The 21,942-nt window shown below is 37.0% G+C and overlaps 1 protein-coding gene across 1 annotated transcript in view; it reads left to right on the forward strand.

The window, feature by feature from the left end:
- Positions 1 to 4,344: 4,344 nt before the first annotated feature.
- Positions 4,345 to 21,942, forward strand: part of TMEFF2 (transmembrane protein with EGF like and two follistatin like domains 2) — a 250,969-nt gene continuing 233,371 nt past the window's right edge. The window contains exons 1-4 of the mRNA XM_017500663.2: positions 4,345 to 4,925; positions 7,258 to 7,367; positions 14,868 to 14,997; positions 19,687 to 19,713. Of these exons, the coding sequence (XP_017356152.1) occupies positions 4,754 to 4,925; positions 7,258 to 7,367; positions 14,868 to 14,997; positions 19,687 to 19,713 (439 nt within the window). The 5' untranslated portion in view covers positions 4,345 to 4,753. The remainder of the gene's footprint in view (positions 4,926 to 7,257; positions 7,368 to 14,867; positions 14,998 to 19,686; positions 19,714 to 21,942) is intronic.

Genomic DNA, 21,942 nt, shown 5'->3' on the forward strand with positions numbered 1-21,942 from the left:
AGGACATTCTATCTATATCTATCTCTCTAAAGTAGGCTAGAAATTAAAGCATGAGGTGTTAAGGTATGGAGTTAGAAATTATACTGTACTTAATTATCAATAATCAACTTATCATATACTTCAATATCACATATATTTAACTTTAATTTGTACATCTTCAATTATTTTTAATCATATGTGTAAATACAACTACACACACCTTTATTTATTTACTCATACCTTCATTTACTTATGTATACAGGGGTTTCCCTCAAAGCCATTACCATTAAACCATACTTTTTAATTTGAATTTTCAGAACAAGCTCAGGAGCTAGGTGTTGTTATTACTCATATTTTACAAATCAGGAAATTGTCCACAGTCACAAAGTTAGTGTGCCAGACATATTAGAACCTTAATACATATTTGGCGGACATATACCTAAAAACAGAGAGATAGACATGTACAACAGCTAATCTTTCCACTGAGTATAAGGCTTGAACCTGTCTGAGAAACCTCTCTGTGAAAACTGAGCAAAAGTCTAGGTACCCTTTCATTCGTCATATAGTTTTGGGTTAGGTGTCTTTATTCCCTAACAAGGCTGAATATTAAAATATGGATCCCAGGGCCCAACTCTAGATTTTCTGAATCCCTGATAGTGGGACTTGGAATTTGTCTATTGTTTTAAAGTTTCTCAAGGAATCCATATGATCAATCAGGTTCAGAAATCACTGGATCTCACTGCTGAAGGTTGAAAATTAAAGTTTGAGTCTTACTGCTGCTCCATAGAAAGGGCAGACAAAGAAGTATCATGGACAGAACTGATATGTTCCCAGCTAGTTACCCCTCTCAGAAGCTAACAGGCAGCAATACAGCAGAAAGTAGTGACTTCGGTCTTTTTCTCTCAAGTCAGAATTTCACAGAGTCCCAACAGTATCACTGGATAGATTTGTTTCATGGGGCCAGTTGCCTGATGCTTTCAAAGCCATATTCCTTTTCTATAAAATGAGATAACAATATTCTTTGTTTCATAGCGGTGTTGTAAAGATTAAATAAAAAGAGTATGTTCTATCCTGCATGGCACAATGCCTGACACCTAAGAAGCAAAAGATACACTTTACCTTTGTTGAAGCGATCAGAAAGTATGAAATCATGAAGGAGATAGAGTCCTGACTGGCAGTGTATCTTATTTTCCCAGGTTCATTTATTTATCTTAAACTATTCTGGTTGTAGAATAACTCCCAAGTCCCACTCCCCCACTTAAGCTGTGAATAATCTCACACTTTATAATGATGTTCTTTCCATGTGAAAAAATGTTTTTAAGTTTTCTGGAGACAATATCTCTGTGCTATTTATATTGAAAAATCTAACAACTGAACTCTACCCCTCTCCATCATTCTAGAGTGTGCATGCCACAAATAAAGTTTTCCAGCTCAAGAAGATGGAAAGTAAATATAATATAGTATGTTAAAATAAGAATTTTGCAAATGCATGGTATGATTATGTCATATTACTTGTAATCATATAATATACAATGCAAAGTACGATTCATAGACATAATCTTGAATTTAATTCTAATAAGTAAACTGATTTCACCCTGTTAGGGAAAAGTTAAAGCATTAATCTAATTGCTAATGCAGTCTAGTCTACTTTGGTACCTAGTGGCGACTCTAAATATTATATATATTTTTATTTATCTATTCAATAATAGAATTCTCTGTTCAGTGAGTGATGTTCTTCTGCCACTTGGTGGTGCTTGCCAGTTTCAGAATTTGTTTCTTGGTGGCACTATAACACTAAGTACATAGTAAGTGGAACAAAACTGCAGCATTCCCATTGAAAAGGCTTTGCTTCAAATTGTTTAATCATTTAAAGGACCTCTGTGGAAGCAACTGCATTTGTTAACCAGTCACAACCAGTAATTAACTCCATTGGAGTTTTAAGTCACTTTTGGCGAAACGTCTTAGGAAGAGTATACATTATTAGAAAGTATGCCAAAAATTTACTTAGCAGAAAATTCAATAAGAGTTTTCCTCTGCTAAGAGGTTCTCTAAAATTCTACTTACATAGCCAAGCTCTGAAATCCTAGCAGGTTCTGTTTCATTATCATAATTACTGCATAAACACTTTTAAGGACTTTGCCTTTAGTTTCAAGCGAGACTTATTTTCCTAAGCCTGATTGGCTACCACACCAGCCTTGCTATGGAAATGACATGTTCTCACTCTGTGCTTAGAGTTATTAAATCTTGATCTACATTTATGTTGCCTTCTCTGCCGAAAGCCTGTAGCGAAAGAAATCTCTAATTCCTTGTTTTGCAGTATCAGTTGGCAGCTCTATCTAATGGGTATTTCGTTTCCTTAAAGAATTTAGCTGCTCTGTCTAGAAGCCGATTTTTCTGATGCCTCCAACGTCTGGCCAAATTGATCTGTTTTAATGGAGTCTTCATCGGTGAGGAGCGAGATGCCACCGACTAGAATGCTGGGATCTGCTGTTTAATTGCCAGGATTGAGAGACACTGAGATTCAGAAATCTTTAGAGGTGGGAGGGGAGAAGGATAGTCTCGGACGGAGGCGGAGATGTAAGATAAAGGGATGGGTTTCACACAGGAAAAAAAAAAAAAAAAAGGAGATTTGTCTGAGGCACTGAGGTGCTGCACGATCACATCTCTCAAAGGAGAAGTTAAAATGCAAGGAAGTGGGAGGAGGTTGGAGGTTAAAGTACTTAAAAGGATTACTCGGGTGCAATTTGTTTTCCTAGTGGCATCTGCAAAGGATAGTCCCCGTTTTCAAAGTATATGAATGCCTCTTTTACGTGATTGGGAATGGACACTAATTGCCTGTTAAATGTTATCAAATGTTCTCTTAAATTCAGGGGACATAGAAAGAGGGGCACAAAAGGAAATTTTAAATAGAGAGAAAAAGGGAGAATCTGGAGGCTTTTGAAAGCGGGAGGGAGAAGGAGGAGGAGGAATACAAGAGAGGAATAGAGAAGAAGAGCGAAGAGAAAAAAAATCAGGAGTCACTGAATAATCACACGCAAAAAGGAAAACTCTTCCCCATGGGACATCCAAAACACAGACTGCAATAGTGACCCCAGTCACGGAAAAAAGATGCTTCTCCCCACCCTTGTCTCAGAAAGCTTTCGGTCCCCTTACTGGTGACTAAAATGCCATTAGGCTAAAGAGAGTGTCTAACTGCCTGAAGAATGCAGCAGGCGGAAGGCGGGTCCCGCTATGCCGTTTGCCCTGTGCCCGCTGGAGCGAATTAAAGAAACGCGCAGAGCCAGCGACTCCTGCCGAGTTAGACCTTCCCGCGTCGCCCCAGGTCACCGGCCATCCGGCAGAGACCCGCGTAAGGCACGCAGGGCCACTGCCTGCGCCACCAAACGGAGCCCACTCTCCCCTTCCCGGACGCCGCTTCCCAGCGGATGCGCCCCGCAACCCACCCACGGCGTCTGCAGAGGAGCCTTTCTCTTCCTCTCAGACCACTTGTCCCGACCAAATCTGACCTTCCAAACACATCCGACGGCAACTCCCAGGTGGTCACACTAATAGGCTACAGGCTGGAGAGGATCGGGTGATGGGGAGAGGGATTCAAACCTTCGGCGGCTCGGGCAGGGTCGGAGCTGGGGGTGAGGGGCTGGGAGGAGAGAGGGGAGACGAGAGAAAGAAGGGGAGAGCCCCTGCGGATGGCTGAGCGAACAGCCTCGGGGTTGCAGGCTCCTATGGGAGATGCAGCTGCTGCTTCCAGGCCGGCCAGAGCGGTTCTAACACCGTCGCCTCTCACCCTCTCCTCCCTGCAAATGCCTAGAGAAACGTCCCCGGCCTCTCGCCGCGACACTCCCAGCCTGCAGCCCCCTACAGCCTAGGCGGCGCGCTGCCGCACGGTGGAGCTCCGGGCGCCAGCAGGACGCCTTCTCCCCGGCTGGCTCGCCCCTCTCTGCCCTGCTGCCGCCGCTACTCCGACACCTCCGCCCCGACCATCTCCAGCTCGGGGAGACGCCACCCAGCCGCGGGGCCGGCGCTCGCAGCCCCGGGTCACGCGCGAAGAGGGGCTCTAGTCCGGACCCCGCGCTCGGTAGGGGGCGTCCTGGAGCGGAGAGTGAGGCGAGTGGTATCTGAGCGTGCGGGTAGCCCACCCTGAAACCCGAGCTTCTCACTTGAGCCGTCCCAGCCTAGCCGCACTCGGGCCAGCGCCTGGCGAGCGAGCCCATCTGTGGCTTCTGCGGCCGCCTCCTCCTTGCATCCGTGCACCTCCTCGCCGACCCCTCCCTCCCGGGACCTGCAGCCCGCTCCACCAATCAGAGCCCGATTGCCTCTTTCCACGTGACCCCGGGCGGGCTGAGGACCTGCTGCTTCCCAAACGCCAGAGGGATGCGGGCGGCAGAGCGTGAGAGGCGGCTGCAGGGCTGCGGGGCGCCTTGACTTTCCCTCCACCCTGCGTGCTCGGGCTCCGCTGCTCTGCCCCTGGACTCCCGTCTGCTCCTGTCCCCGGGCTTCCCAGAGCTCCCTCCTATGGCAGCAGCTTCCCGCGTCTCCGGCACAGCTTCTCAGCGGACGACCCTGTCGCTCCCGGGGCTGAGCCGGGTCCCTGGATGTTGCTGAAACTCTCGAGATCATGCGCGGGTTTGGCTGCTGCTTCCCCGCCGGGTGCCACTGCCACGGCCGCCGCCTCTGCTGCCGCCGTCCGCGGGATGCTCAGTAGCCCGCTGCCCGGCCCCCGCGATCCTGTGTTCCTCGGAAGCCGTTTGCTGCTGCAGAGTTGCGCGAACTAGTCATGGTGCTGTGGGAGTCCCCGCGGCAGTGCAGCAGCTGGACACTTTGCGAGGGCTTTTGCTGGCTGCTACTGCTGCCCGTCATGCTACTCATTGTAGCCCGCCCGGTGAAGCTCGCTGCTTTCCCTACCTCCTTAAGTGACTGCCAAACGCCCACCGGCTGGAACTGCTCTGGTAAGTCCAGAACCCCGGTGCCCGACCCCTTAACTCCGCAGAAGAGCACGCTTATCCAGCACATACCAGCCTGCCTTAGCGCGTCACCTCAGTCCCTCACCTCCTACCGTCCTAAACCCCTAAGACCACCCACCTCTATCCAGAGAAACGCAGGGAATTGTTTCAGGCCCGGGGGTGGGGGGTGGTTCTGGGATGGGTAGAAAGTGCAGATGTAGCAGGAAACCTTTGCAGGCTTGCGCTTACATTGTAACTGCGAGAATTTTGAGAAATATTAAACTGGATTTTTTTTTGGTTCACTAAAAACAGCACCAATCCTAACGGGAAACACTAAAACAGAAGCTTTATCATCATTAAAGAAAAAAGTCTGGCTAGGATGAGGAAGAAATAACTTTATAAGAAAGAATGAGCGAGAAAGCAATAAATCAAATGGTGACTGCAGGGGAATCGCTGATTCCTGGCAGAGGTGCCATGAGGGCGCACTGGTCTCCCATTCAAGACCAGGTCACACAGATTCTAAAGGAGCTGGGTTTCAAGAGAATCTCTCTCTCTCTCTCTCTCTCTCTCTCTCTCTCTCTCTCTCCCCCTCCCTCCCTTCTCCTAGGCTGCAAAAGACATTGGTTTTGCAGTCCAGATATGCCCCTCTCTTGCTTCCCTGAGCTTCAAGGTGGTAGACGGGAGTTGAGAACAACACTTTGCGGGTCTCCCAGGCCGGAATGGACATGACCGAGACTGGTCAGACTCCCTGTAGGCGAGCTGAGGGCTGTATTGACCTCAATGGGCGCTGACTCCTCCATTTCTGGACAAGCTTCCGTGGAATGGGTCAGAAGCTTTTCTTGCTTCCTCGGGTTCCTTCAGATTCTGACGGCGAGAGCTTGGCAGGCTTCGCTCTGCTGGAGCTTCCTAATTAAATAGGGCCCGAGGATGGGAGTTGCTACACTCCTAGCTGGCATAGCATTTCGGTTTGACAGCCTGTAGTATACCGGGCGGAATTGTGGTGTGATTTCCTTGGCATTTAAAACTCCGTTAACATGCCTAGGTATTGTCCCTTAGGTGTGGTCTGTTCTAGTTTTAGCAAGTGTGTATGTAATTTTTCATCTTCTGTAAATATAATTCTGCTGTAGTTAAATCTGGTTCTGAATAAAGTGGCTTTCAAGGATGTATGTGAGCTGAAGTGTATGTAACTTTTGAGAGGAGGGAATGACCAACTGTAACTCATAGGTGAAAGCATGTATAGTACCTTGTTATTACCGATGTAAATGCCAAAAGGAAAGTTATTTTGCATTCTTCTAATTTATCCTTTACAAAGACAAGTTGATATTTGCAACTCTGTTAGATTTGGGTCAATGGATTGTTCTGTTTTTGGCAGTTTCTAAATTTGGCATTTTTATAAAACTCAACATGTTGCTATAACTTCTTGATTCATGCATACATGTGTGTTGTTTTTGAAAGAATAAGTCTCATTTTGCTAGTACATAGTCACTTTTTAGATGCTTCATTATAGTAACAATTATGAGCCTGCAAAATCAATGTTTGGAAATGTTGATGGCTTTGTAGTCCAACACAGACTGGTTTGCTTCATCCTTACCTCTTGCATTGTTTTAGGAAATAACTAACTTAAATGTGAAGTTGAGATTTGCAATCAAGAAATTCAATATTAGCCAGATATATTAAAGGGGACTGCATAAACTAAAAAGAATAAGCTGGTTTTGCAGATAGGGTGTCAAGAACTTGGCACCCCGCTCCCACCCCTGTTAACTTAGAGGTGATCAGTCTTCATTTGAGCCAAACAGACCATCACAGAAAACACTGCACCTGTTTATCTTTATTATTGGGGCTTTGCTTCCTCTTTGTCTGGATAAATTTCAAATAAGGGGTTGTTTCTGTCTTTGAAGCAAAAGAACAAATAAAGATGGGGCAATGATAAATGGGCATTCAGAGATCATCACTAGCTCTTTTCCAAAATGTGGGCTTGTGGTCATAAATATTGTCCACCTAATGTGCAACAAACAAACAAAAAACAAAAAAAAACAAAAAAGGAAGCAAATGGTAAGCTTTCATTCACCACCCTCAGTATTAACCCAAGCTTTAAAAAATAGTGGTATCAGAAAAGGATATTAAAGGAGAATTGACTAGAAAAGAATTGTGGGAAATGGAAACGAGTATTGATCACTTAACTAGATTTTTAGGTTATCAGTAGACAGTGACCTTGCAGTACAGCTATAGTTGCTGGATTTAAAAATTAGGACAAGTATTTTAATGCTCCAAGATAGTGCTTTTTTATTAAAAATCTGTAACATTTTTTAATGACTGGAGTATTCTCTTTGAATTTGAGGTTATGATGACAGAGAAAATGATCTCTTTCTCTGTGACACCAACACCTGTAAATTTGATGGGGAATGTTTAAGAATTGGAGACACTGTGACTTGCGTCTGTCAGTTCAAGGTAAGAAGTCTTATATTTGCAACTTCTAATTCATTAACGAGACTGCAAAGCAGGGATCTCCCTTTACAGCCTATCACTTGGAAATTTATAGCTGTGCAAGATAAGAGGGAAGCTGGCACCAAGCAAAAGTACTGGCAAGAGAGCCAACTGATGTCAAGAAGACATATGCTTTTTGGAGAAATGTATATGCAAAAGTTATAAATGCCACTGGAGGTAGAAAGCTTCAGGTTGTGCTTTTAGGATGTCAAAGGAAGGTTATGTTTCTCTGACCCTTCTAGCCTGCACTTTAAAAGTGAATTGACTGGGGATAATAGTCAAAATAGGGGTAAGATGTATTGACTTATGCCTTTGTTCTTTTTGATTGGGGCTATCATCTTTTTATTTTATTGCCATCTGTTTTAATGATCTTGGTTTCATTATCCTGGTAACCTGACTAGGTTTTTAAATTAACTCCTTATTACTGTAACTTAAAAACTTTGCTCTAATTTGGAAATCGTGGAACTTATTAATTAATATAAGTCAGCTTTTTCATGGGTACCACATTCAATCAGAACTGAATCCCCCAGGAATCCAAAAGAGTATTTAGAACCACAAGTCATTTAATGAACATGAGAAAGCTGTACTTTTTCTTGTGTTAATTTTTTTAAACTGACAAAGAGAGAAAGAAATTGCATTACTGGCATCATCAAAACTAGGTTACTAGTTATCTATTAAAGATAGAACACTTAATGTCATTAGTATAGTCATTAACTAACAAATGCTTTTCACCATGTAAAAATAAGCCTTTTCCTCTCAAAATGTTCATTTAATCATGTAGAATTTCAAATAACATGGATGTTGTACTAATAGCCTATATTTGCCCTTCAGTGTTTCAAATTATTTTTTAAAATGCTTTTCAAATCTGACAATAAGACTCAACTAGGAAATATGCACATAAACAAAACTGTATGTAAGATAAGGAAAACTTTTCTAAGACTGTAAGAATAAAAAAAGATACAGAACAAATAAAAACATTAAACTCAAATTTAGACCTAGATATCTGGTTTAATAATATTTAGAATTATTGATGAAATGTATACATTTGAGATTGAATTCAACCTCCCACTAAGAGAAAGAAGATAATTCATATTTAAATAAAGTTTAAGTGGCTTTTAGAAATGCTAAAATCTTCTTAGACATTATTTTCTTCTTTCTAAGAAATATAGTAAGACAACTGATATTTGTAAAGTGCACCACCTCCTGGTGGGTAAGTACTGCTGTGACCACTGAGTTTCTTAGACCATACTATAGTGTTAGAAACATATTCATGCATATTTAATATGCATATAACACCAACTTCTAAGGTCTCCAGCCACATAAGACAGTGCAATTATGTTTTTTAAATGAACTAGGTGAGAGATACAGCATGAGAACTCCACAATTCATACTTTACCCAAATGTTAACTAAAGAAGAAAAAAATACAGTTGGATAAGTCATTAATTAAAGGCCCAGAGAATTTTGTGAGTTTTTCCTTCTTTTGTGATTTCCATAAATTTGTCTTTTTTTCATAACCATGGGTAGACATAAGAAATGAACTCATAAAAAGTATCAAATGAACGAGGAGAAACATTCCTGAAATGTAAAGCCATGGTTCTAAGATTTCACCAGGAGAAAAAAAAGGAGGTTGAGAGAATTCTAAAGGGATGAATGCTGCAAAATGGAAATATGTAATTTTCTTATTAAAGGAATTGTTTTCATTTTATAGGTACCACAGAAGACTTTGGTAAAATTTTATCAACAAAAATATTTGTGTTTCTCATACATTGGTCAATCAGTTATGTTTAACATTAATTTAAATAATTGTTAAGTGGAATCGGTGGGGGGCTAGCAATGAATGTAAGTTTGAATAAGAAACTAAAATGGAAATTTGCTTTTCATAATCCTTGTGGCATTTTAAATGCATTAGTGTATTACTACTGCTATTAGTTTGTGCTTTGCAACAGTTGTCAATCTGGCAAGAAAAAATAAACATCTCCCTAGTGGAAAATGTAGACTTTGCACAAACCAAGAATATACAGTAGCTGAATTAAGTTGAAGATCAAAGAAAAGTATAAGTTCCATAAAGAATAATAAATATGATTTTGAGTCTTGATTCCATATTTTCCTGATACATGAATTTGAGTTTTTTTGGTGTTTGTTATTTTAGTCCTAGTATCTGACAAAAAAGGGAGAGGTCTTGAAAATCTATTTTTCGATATATTATTAGAAACTTCTGTTTTTTTTTTTTTTTCTCTGCTTTTTTTTTTTTTTTTTTTTTTTTTTTTTTTTTTTTTTTTTTGTTTTTTTTTTTTTTTTTTTTTTTTTCTCTGCTGCCTTTTCAGGTACAAGCACACATTTCTTTGTAATTATTTTTTATTTTTTGATGTTTGGAGACAAGAGTCTTGCTCTATCACCCAGGCTGAAGTGCAGTCGCACAATGTAGGCTCACTGCAACCTCCACCTCCTGGGTTCCAGCGATTCTTGTGCTTCAGCCTCCCAAGTAGCTTGGAATACAGGCACAGTCCAGCATGCCTGGCTAATTTTTTTGTATTTTAGTAGAGACAGGGTTTCACCCTATTACCCAGGGTGCTCTCAAAACCCGGAGCTCAGGAGATCCACTGGCCCTGGCCTCCCAATGTGCTAGCACTACAGGCGTGAGCCACTGCATCCAGCCTGCAATCTGTAGTCTTCCTGGCTGAGAGATAAACTTCAAAGAGAAATGGGCATACATTTTCTTATCTGTAATGTTTTCAATTTGCATTATTATTGAAACACTAAGGTAAACATTATTAGCCTTCACCTCTCTTAGACAATTTTAAAATAAAATGATTTCTGTCCTTCAAACATATTACCTCATTTATTTTTCACAACTTGGTGAGATAATTATTTTCTCCTGCCTTTTTTAAAACTTGCATTTTAGATTTGGGGGTACATGTAAAGGTGTGTTACATATGTAAACACGTGTCACAGGGGTTTGTTGTAGGTATTATTTCATCACCCAGGTATTAAGCCCATTATGAGGATGAAAATTTGGAAACAGTAGATGAATGGATGGATGGATGGATGGATGGATAGATAGATAGGTAGATAGAAGCAGGGAGGGAGGAAGGGAGGGAAGGAGAAAAAGAGAAAGGGAGATACATGTAGATATTTATAGATAGCCCTGGCCATGCAATAATCAGTGACTACTTTATAATTTAAAAAATGAGGAAGCTTTATGTTTTTCAAGTATTACCTAATTCAAATATTAAATATTTTCTTTTAATAAGTCATGCTTAGATCTACAAATGTTCTAATTGCTAAAGCTACATAATAGACTGCCCAGAACATAGTGGCTTAAGAGAATGAACATTTATTTTGTTCATAAATCTGCCATTTTGGGAGGGCTTAATCGAAACAGCTCACCTCTGCTCTCTCTGCCATAAGCTGATGGTGGGGGGAGGGAATTCAAGGGCTTGGTGCTATCCTAGTCTGAGGGTTCTCACTCATACGTCTGACTGTCAGCTGGAGACCTTGGTTCTTCTCCATGTTGATCTCTTTATGTGGGCACGTTTTGTCTTCCTCATAGCATAGTGGCTGAGTGTCAAAGCAAGTAGAGAGAGAAAGAGCCTGGTAGAAGTTATATTCCTTGATGACCTAGTCTGGGAAGCCACACAGAGTCATTTCCACCATAGTTACAGGCCTGTCAACTATAGAAATCATATTTTTTTTTTACATTTTAGGGAATATAAATCAAATCACAGAGAAGTAAAAATTACTTATGGAGTGGCCAAAGGATTGGAACATATGCAGACTTCTTAAATCTTTTTTCTTTTTTGGAAGAAAAATATGCCATATCCCAAGCCATTCTTCTTAAGCCTTTGACAACTGGGAATATAACAGAATTGACTTAACATCTGTTGAGCACCTTCTACATGCCAGACTCTGTGGAAGGTGCTGGCAGTATATAAAACATAAGTCATACATAAGCTTCTAGATGCCGAAATCTCAGCTCAAAAAACTTGTCTTAACTAAACAAGCAATAAACCCTATGAAAATTTTCTCACATTATTTTTATTAATTTGTAGCAAAAATGAATTTTATGCATTCCAGTGTGTCAAGTTGTTGAATCCACTAGTGTGATGGGTAGCCAATTTCGGAACAAAATTCTTCTATTGAAAAACACTTATTTGGAAAATAAACATAGATTTTTAAAACAGAGAAAAGAGAATCACTTTTTCCCCTGAGGGGAAGTTTGTACAACACATACATTTATGGACATAACCATCTGGGCTTGAGTCTTGTTTTTCCCCTTACCAGCCAACTATATGGCCTTTAGCAAGTCACTTAACATCTAAGTCTCATCCCTTCATCTGAAACTGAGCAGTATCGTGATTACTACTAAAAACTATTTCCAATAATTTAGCATATTTTAATGCAGTAGTTAGCCTATTTCATGCCTAGGCTTAGCCTGTTTCCCTTGTTTTTCTAACTCTAGAAATGCCGTGGTTTGATGTTGGAGTTAGATGATAACTCTGCTAGTTAAAATCCATATCATACGAAGCAAATAATTTACATTTCTTTTTATAAGTGAATATTACAAGGCATTTCTTGTTTTAAAAACATGACTTTATTAATTTCCCAAATGTTCCAGGTAAGCATTTCAAATGGGAAAACTGGTCTATAAACCTGTTAAATATTTAATTGTTAACTAATATACAAAAGGTCCTACACAAAGGCAGTGAAGGAAACAGGAGAACCTAGAACTAGACTTCCACTCATGAGCTTTCATGATTTAGAACGTGCTTCCTCCTTGTGTTCTTCATATTAATGAGTGCAAGTCTTTGTACTAAGGGCCAAAAACATCATGCCAGTAATCTACAGTTAAGCTCTTTTCAGCTCTATAGAAATCTCCCTTTTGGCTTATGCATGGAACTTGGCAGCTCTGTTTTTAGAACTGTTCGAATTTGGCTTACTGCATCCCTCAGAAGCGGCATATGAGCACTTTATCAGTTTATTCCCTATTTTAAGATGCATATCAGCATTGTGTACTCGCACTTGACAGAGATAATAAATACTTCGCACTCCCCACTCCCAGTCCACTGACTCTATATTTGAGTAATCTGAGAAGAATAAATAAATAAAATTTAAGGATTGGAGAGAAGAAAATGTGAACCCAAATAATCTACACACAAAGTATTATAACCAGGGTTGGAGATGGAGATTGAAAGTTAACCCAGGGCAGGAATGCCAGGACTCAAGACTGAGATGTTGATTTGTCCATCTAGGCATAAATACATTATGACTCTCTTCTGACTACTGAAAGGATCATCCAGTCTATTGATCATAATGTCACCAGCTGTTTTCTTCTTTCTGGTCTCTCCTCCATGTACTCAGACACCATTGTGGTGTTCACAGATCAACATAATCCTACCTACATTCTCCTGTCCCAGGTTCTGATCATAGCACATTCACATTTATTAACAAGCACCTATCTCTGCACTTGCCTTGCTGACCACAGTTCTGGCATGAGCACAAGCCCCATTTATTTGTTGTCTCTTCAGTACTGTTCATTGGAAAATTCAAACCTTCACAGGCATCTTGCTATTGCCTTCTTTCTTGGATAGTAGTGGAGATACTCAGGACTATGCTAAGTCTGTTTTCAGATGTAAATTAAAACAAATTTTTAGAAAGCTCCTGGAAAACATCCCTTACACAGGTATCACCTAATCAGAAGTCAGTTGCCAACTAAGTTGAACATTAGCAAATAATTGGTGAAAAGCTCTAATCAAATCAGGTTTTCAAATATAATCACTTACATAGACTGAGTCTAGGAGACAATAATGTAACTCTGGAAAATAATTACTATGTAGAGGATTTGCAGAATGTCTAGATTATATGTTGCAGAAATTAAGATAAAGAATATTTTTTAAATATGTGCTAAAACATCCTATTGGTAATTATGGTCATCATAATATGACTGTCATACAATTTGGATTTACTGTTTGGAGAAAAGTAGATCACAATTACTAAAACATTATATTTAAGTTGTTAATATTATATAAAAAAGTAAAACTCATAAAATCAGACTTTCATTTCAAAGAACATTGACATTTAAATTTGCTATGATAATTAAGCTGTTATTATTATGAAGGTAAAGAGCAAGAATTAAGTAATTGATTGGTGATAAGGAAGTTTAGGTCTTAAGAAAATGGAGCAAAATATTAAATTTCAGGTTTTAATCAGATTATCAACATATTGAGAGATGTCTTCTTTTGCATAAATTCTTAAGTTAAAGTTTACTTATGATAGGGTTTTAGGTTTGTTATCATATATATTTAAACTTTCCTACCCATCTCACTATATTATTGGTTTATTTTGTGTGTAGTCTGAACTCACAGCACATCAAAAGTTTACATATTTTAATTAAAAGTAAAACATAGAGTACAGTTTTTACATGCATCTGTAAGTATGATTTTCCTTACTTAGTTTCTGGCATAGGTGAGCATTTACAGATAATAATCTTGATCATTATATTTTTTATAATTAAACAATGAAGCAAATCAGTAGTAGTAATCATGAGATAATCACATCCCTGGTGTAATTAGCAGGCATAGGACAAAGCCAAGTATCATTAATGCCTTAGAGTATGATTATATTATGATGACTATACCCTGTAGGCTGCCTTAATTTTCACTGTAAAATGTGTACTTTTAAAATAATGAGGTTCTTTTAAAAATGAACTTTTTGCTCTATGAAATATCTATTATTAGACATACTTTGGAATAATCAGTAAAGTTTATCTATGGTTCAGTAGTTGTTGAAATTTTTCTCCGTGTTCCATAGTTTTGTTTCTCTCTAGACCATATCCATGTCAATATACAATAGTCTAAAGAGGTATAAAAATGAATAAGTAAATCAATATCTTATCTGAATATTTGAAAATTTGCAAAGACTAAAATTCAATAAAAATTTAATTAAAAAACAACAACTAAGAGTTAACTATTTTTTTGGCATTTAGTCTATATAATTATGCTCCAAACACAGATAGACATTACCTGTTTGGGAATAGCTTGAAATTAAACTGTACTTTAACTTTTTTCCATCAAGTCATATGGGCCACATACTAAAGATAATATTAAGTGGTATTAGTATATTTGTTGCTGTATCTTTGTTGTGCTACTTATCCAGTCACTTTGTTGGAATTGCCTGATCAATTTTGATGCTTATTTTGGCCCTATCTAAATCAAGTGACTGGTTGGCTAACTTGAAATTGGCTTTGTGCATCTTTCAATGATGCCCTTATAAAGACATAGGACACAATTAGGATCATTGAGAATGAAAACAAGTGTTTTCTTCTGTAAATAATTATTTCTGGTTAATTTCAACAACGACTGAACTATAAGTAAGCTTTACTGACTATTCCAAAGTATGTCTATTTTTGTGTCAGAGGGTTGCAGTCTTCAGTACTAACTGTAGGCTTACATCTGTGTGTTTCCCAGTGCAACAATGACTATGTGCCTGTGTGTGGCTCCAATGGGGAGAGCTACCAGAATGAGTGTTACCTGCGACAGGCTGCGTGCAAACAGCAAAGTGAGATACTTGTGGTGTCAGAAGGATCGTGTGCCACAGGTATGTGTATGATCCTCCTTGAAACCTTATGCATGGATTCTAAATCCAAAAACCATGTCTTTCATTTCTCGTTATGTTATCTCCCAATAAATAATTCAGGTTATATATTGACTAGACAAGCCTGTATTCTTTTGTTCAAATCATGTATTCTTCTTATTCTTTGTCATTTTTACCTTTCATATCACTTTTGGAAGAAAAAGTATACCTACCATAAGGACACTGGTAGATTTAAGTACATATGTTATTAAATGAAGTACAGGCAGTTGAATAAAAGTCACATATAATTAGAAACTTACATTGGCCAACATGCCAAATATGGAGAAACATGACTATGTATGGATAAAGTTTTATTGTTTATTTGTTTATTTTGAATGATTCCATTATCTGCTGGAAGGCAATTTTGCAGGTTTGGGCTCTGAAGTTGACATCTAATCTTAGCCCCTCTACAAGATGGTCTTCCTATTATTTAGTAGATTATATTGATGAATGTGTTGGTAATGAACATAATTTCTAATGACATTTGTCATTTCTGGTGCAATTAACCTAGGATTCTACAAAGGTTTTAGTTATAGTGTACCAACAATGCTAAAGGAAGTAAGAAGAAAAAGTGAATTCATATGCCCCATAGCTTTTTAAGTTTTCCTTATGTGTACAGTGGCTGTTACAGCTTAACAGCATTTAAGGCAAGAAACAAACAGCAGAGATAAAACCCAGGTTGCAAAAAGGATGCTTTAAAATGGGGCTGAGTTTTCAAGTCAAGCTTGATATTGAAATCATATATATTATGGAGACTTTAAGATGCCATGATAGTTCTTCTTAACGGCAAATAAGTATCTTTCTGGAAAGCCAAAATTGCTGAGAATTTGGATTATATAAGCATATTCAGGAATAATAATAATGACATCAAATATAAACTTTCACTAAAAATAGAAGCAGAGAATAGTGTCATGAAAAGTCTATTTTATTCAAAAGTCACTCTTAGCAGGTATTTCTAATCAAGTGTATGATGTTAAAAGTTACGTGCTAAGTGGCTGGGGCAGGGTGGAAAATGAGCAAAGAGAAAAGCCTCATATTCTTTAAAAGATTATCTCAAGCATTTTGATTGTTAGTAGTTGATAATATCTAAGTTATACTGGTAACTACCCAAGTTTCTGAGAATTATCAAAAGAAAGAGAATAGTATCATTTCTCATGGCCAATGATAGCTTTGTTTTGGTTTGGTTTGTAAGTAGTCTTTTCTCTTAAAGGACTATTTGCTCAGATGTGAATGTTCTTCATGGAAGGGTGGTCATGAGACAAGCTGGGCTGGTACTCCATGTACTTGTTTACTAAAGCAAGCGCGTCATTGTTGCTTGGTATGTGAGTGACAAGTCATGAATAAAAGGTACAGCGACATGTGAGAGTCAGTTGGCAGCCTTCCCCAATAGGGAAGGAGGAGGACCAGCGTGCTGCTCTCATAATAAGGGTGGGGGATATAGAAAGTTTGGTAAGCAGCAAACTACGAGGAATCAATCAACCAGACCTGAGAAATGAGACATAATACTCTAGGGCAAATAGAATAGAAAAAAAAATAAAATCCCAGGAACCAGGAAGGATGAAGGCAAATATCATAGAGTATTGAGGAAAGAATTTGCTTTTTCAAGATCATGGAGGATATCTGTTTTTCTCTAACAACAGCCACAGGAGAATTAGCAGGCAATCATAATAAAAAAGACCAGAAGTTATGGTTATGGCTGATGATGTTTGTTTGGTAGCAAAATCTGTCTTTCCTACTTGCCAACCTCCAAGTTCTTGTCAGCATATAGAATCACATTTTCCTGATTCATTCAAGTCTTTCCATTCTAGTCCCTGATGTGCTGGTTCTACTATGAAAATAAATACTTAGCCAAGTAGAAAATTTAATCACAATCGAGTAATCCATCTTTAGCTCATTCATATACTTAGATTTCTACAGGATTTAATTAGTAAGCCAATCTTGCTGAATGCATCTTCTATGGACTTGTAAATCTAAAATGTTTTTGATCTGAATAATGACAGAAAGAACAAAGTAATTTTGATTAACCAAGTCCGACTGTAAATAAATTGGGGTTCTGACTTTTGATCTAAAAGGGATTCTTATTCTTTTCTTTGTAGATTTCTCATTTATTTTTAATGCTGTTTGACACTGAATAAACGTGGCAACTTGTAAGCTCTAGGAATAATAGGCAGTAGAAGATATAATTTTATATTTATTATATTTCATTGAACTTAACAATTTTTTGTGTGTGTCCGGAGAATAGACTCTTACTCGGAAATCTGCTCAATGGCCTTGTTGTCAATTTAACTTTTTGCCTTGTAAGAAATGCATTAACTAGGAGCTCAGATTTAGGTCTAACAGCATGACTTCTTAGGTGTTTCTGTCTCACTAATAAGACTTTAGTAGGCTACTTAGCATCAGTTCGCCAAGAAGACTTATCTTATAATAGAGAAAACATTAAAGCTTCCCATAGCAATTTCATAATGACGCCATGGACTTAAGTGATCATTTTTCTAATCTGTTCCTTCTTTTTTTCCCTGGCTGTTTCATTTGTGTCAAATCAAATATTGTCTTAAGGACCATACCCTTTGAAGTTTTAGAAATGCATGTGGGAAATACAAGCTAAAATACTACTGACATTTTTTTTCTGATTTCCCCAATCATATGTATTTATTAGAATACCTGTAGATGAATAGGAAAGATGGTTACTCTACATTTTAATTATTATGTTCCAGATAGTGCTTAAGTGTTTAAAATGCGCTATTGGGCAGTAAGCCTCAAAATACCCAATCGGATAGATATTTCTATACCCATTGAATAGAGGAGGAATATGCTTAGGAAGAATGAATAACATTTCTGTATCATGCAGTGAGTGAGGTTTGGAGCTTGGAACTCATAAGCCTTTATGCATTTCCCATTATGCTCATGTAAGTGTAGAATGATGAACAACACATTTTCCTTGACTTAAAGAAGTTTATAGAAGGAAATTTAAAATAAACTATATACATTTAACTAAAATATATTTAAAATGTGTTATCACTATAATACTACAGCTTGTTATTTAGCCTCGAATGAGTATAAGTAATACTGAATTAAGCTTTCAAATTAATGCAAATACAATCAATTAAAATTTTTGTCTGTGAAACTATACAAAAAGGAAGCTTGACAAACATTAAGCACACAAGCGCTGTTCTGTCCAAAAGAGATTATGTTGTGACTTATGACAGACAGTTCAGTTGGTAGGAATATTCTATTATCTATATGAATTCATCAGCCTTTCTTCATCTGTTATCATTAAACAGTCAAATGGTATGATTAAAATCCTTGTTTGATTCTACATTTACAAAGAATAATTTTTATCATAAATTGTTTTACCAATTAATTTGCCTTTAAGGAAAAGATATGCTAGTCCAAAGACATATGTCGTTAGTAGTTAATTGAACACTTGACATTTTAATATAATAGTGTTAGACCCTATGAATTTAGTTAATGCGGTTCTCCAAGACTGACAATTCAAACTACTGCTCCTTCATGGTAGTTCCAAAGCCAATACACGATAAGAAGAAGGGCTACTGGGAAGGTCTTCCTTCTTCCATATGTGTCAGCCCCCTGTGGATTTTCATACACCATGCCTCTTTCTATGTGGTGCTTCTCAATAAAGTATCATGGAAGCAAACAAGTAAAAGTCATGTTTTATTTTCAATGGACTAAAACCATACATTCTTAAGAGTGGCACTTGGTATAAGCCTGGAACCCTGGTTGAGATTTCATTGTGGGATAAGGGCACGTCAGACAGAGAATACCAATATTAATCTTATTTCCCTATAATTAACATTAAAATACATAACCAAATGTATTTTGAATGAACAAAAATGGAAAGGCAGAAGGAAGATTATGTCTACACTTAAGAAGTAGAATCAGATGGAACCTCAATTGTCTTGATTTCAACTTGAAATTTTGGATGTTTCTGGGAACTATGCTCCCAGAGATAGACAGCTTTGATCAACTGTAATTAATGGGAGGAAGGGGAGAGAAGAAGTGGTGAAAGAAAAATCCGGGAGAGGAAGTATGAATTTTTCTGCAAGCATCATTTAGTTGAATATCTGACTTTAAGCACAAAGTCAAAAATTAAGTTCTCTTCTACTGACTTAAAAAACAAAGGATGATTTGTCACGGATAGAATCATTCATGATTGTGGTATTTGTAAAACATATCAACACCTATATAAAATATATTTCTCTTTAAACTGCTTTTCTCTGTTCATATGCAATTTGCAAGAATATAAGCCTTAATTATGATTTCATTTGCCACACACATTAGACTATTTAATTTCTGAAACTTACTGATTGTTACCAGCATCTCATTTTTAATATTTTATTAAATCCAGCCTGCCAAGATTAGGAATTTTTCATAGCTGAGATTAGGATATTTTCCCAACTGGGTAATAATGTTTTCATAAAGCTTTGGAATAAAAATGATGGATAATTTACTTTAGAAGTTACGTTAATAGAAATTAAATTAAATCAATGTGAAGATACGTTTTTGGATTAAATATTCATGTTTTTCTCAAACAATATTATTGCAATGTTAAACTAAGAAAGTAAACTTGAACTTAAGAAGTCATAAATATTTTTGAATGTGTTTTACTAGTAAATATAATTTTCCCCCCCACAGATGCAGGATCGGGATCTGGAGATGGAGGTAGGAGTTGCCTTTTTACATATTTGAAGATTTACCGGTGGATATTATTATGTATGTTTACTTATATGTGTTCCATTTCAGATATTTAAGACAAAATCATATTTTGCATTTTAGGAAAGATGAAAACATAAAAAATTATCTTCATATTAAGTACATGTATAAACCATGCAAATTATTTGGCATACTTATAAATCATATTCTATCTCCATTTAATTTACCTTGTTCATTTATTTGCTTGTTTGTAAGTAATCTTTGAGATGGATAGGGGTAATGTCAAAACTTCCAAAGACAAGCATGTAAGCATATTTGGCAGGCTAGAAAGAATTCATGAGAAAATCATCTAAATATTCGGGTTTTTAAAAATATGACACTGCTCTCAATTACTAGGTACTAGCAACACATATATAAACTACCGTGCAGACAAGGTTTTAATTATCAGATTTATAATTTGGAACTGAAGGAACTTTAGGTCATAAAAGTGAAAAACATAAAATTAAGTCCAATGAAAGTAAAATATTATCTTTGCTTCCTTGACTAAATTAGCCTATAGTCATTTTTAATAAAGTATGATATATGTTCCCACTATTTAGTTTTGTTTAGGGAAGTATACAAGAGAGAAAATGAGAGAGAGAGAAACTTTAAAAGTTTCATCTAATGTACTTACTACCAAATAAAGATTTTACTTAGAGATTGCAACTAAATTGTAAATGTTCCAAATAGTTTTCCAGATGAAAGTCAAACAAAATTCGACTTCTATACACACAAAGAAAAACAAAACACAACGTACATATAATTTCCAGATTAATAAGAACAAAACAAATAAAAGCATTTTCTCAAAACCTTGCTTTAGTTGTGTAAAATAATTAAATATGCTATTCCAAGCTGATTGTAGTTTTTAAATACAGAATTTGATAAAAGAGAAGTACAAGAAGGCCTTGGGTTCAGGGAGGTGGATATTTAATGCACCCTTTATATAGTTCAGGAAATACTTGAAAGATTTATCAAGTTTCCTTATGTAATGAAAGGCTTAACTAGTTCAAATAAGCAATACCCACAGAACATAATTAGAGCAGCATATTGGAACATAATTTTTTTTTCTTAAAGACTAAAACTGAACAGCAGCAGATTGAAGCACAATTTTTTTTCATAAAGACTAAAACTGAACAGCAGTCAAGACTCAGGCATAGAATATGTTTCAATGTCACATGATGTTGACAGTCCTTTGATGTCTGGACAGTCTTTCTCTACTTCTAATCAAGGTTTCTTTAGCTGATTAATATAGTATTCCCAAGAAAGCTTCCCTAGAGGTTTTGAAAATAAGAGCTTAGATGAACATATTAAATCTTAAAGAAAAAGAAAAGACAGGAAAAAAGAGACAGTTCCTGTAGTAGATATTTTACCATTAGAATATTATTAATTAGAAATCAATTAATTTTTAAAATGTTGCTTTTGTGAGGAAATAGTTTCTATGCAAAATTCTGTATATTTTCCAGCTGTTTAGTTTTATATGTAGACTACCTAATTTTGCAAATATTGTGCTGAGATTGAACTGTTCCACTGTTCACTCAACCAATTTTGTTAATTGTCTAGCATCTTTAGAGACAAAATAAAACATACCAGTTCACAGAACACAGAACCTCTTCATTTCACTTTCTGTTAAAGCATCACCATATACTTTTTCCTACTTGACTATCTTATCGTAATATACATCATATCTTTATTTTTTAAACAATAAGATGTGAGTTTTGTTTCACATACTAGTTTCTAGTTTTCATTCATTGTTATTAGCACAGGCAAATGAAAGTAAAGTCAAACTCACTCTTCCTTGCTGCATTTTATATTAAAATCTTTAGTTCATTATCTTGTGATCTGAATAAGAAATATTTTCGGGAAATTATTTTAATCTCATGAATATGACATTTATAACCTATTTTATACCATATGAGTGAAACATCCCTTGGAAACCACTTTCTTTATTTTCTTTGTCTTTTTCTTTTTTTAATCACTCTTCCTTTCAATTGTGCTTTATGCCAACTTGGAGAAAACAAAATCATCTTCAAATATTTGCTTTAGAAAAAAGCATATAACACATTTAATTCTGAACTTATTCTTTTAAATAACTGCCATTCTGAAATTGTGGTTATGAATATTTGCTCCTAATTGCATACAATTTTTAAAATTAGAGACTGATCAGATTTTTCTCAAGAGAATTGCTTGTTTTTCTAGTTT

This window comes from Cebus imitator, unplaced genomic scaffold (assembly GCF_001604975.1).
Source record: "Cebus imitator isolate Cc_AM_T3 unplaced genomic scaffold, Cebus_imitator-1.0 Scaffold268, whole genome shotgun sequence".
Lineage (NCBI taxonomy): Eukaryota > Metazoa > Chordata > Mammalia > Primates > Cebidae > Cebus > Cebus imitator.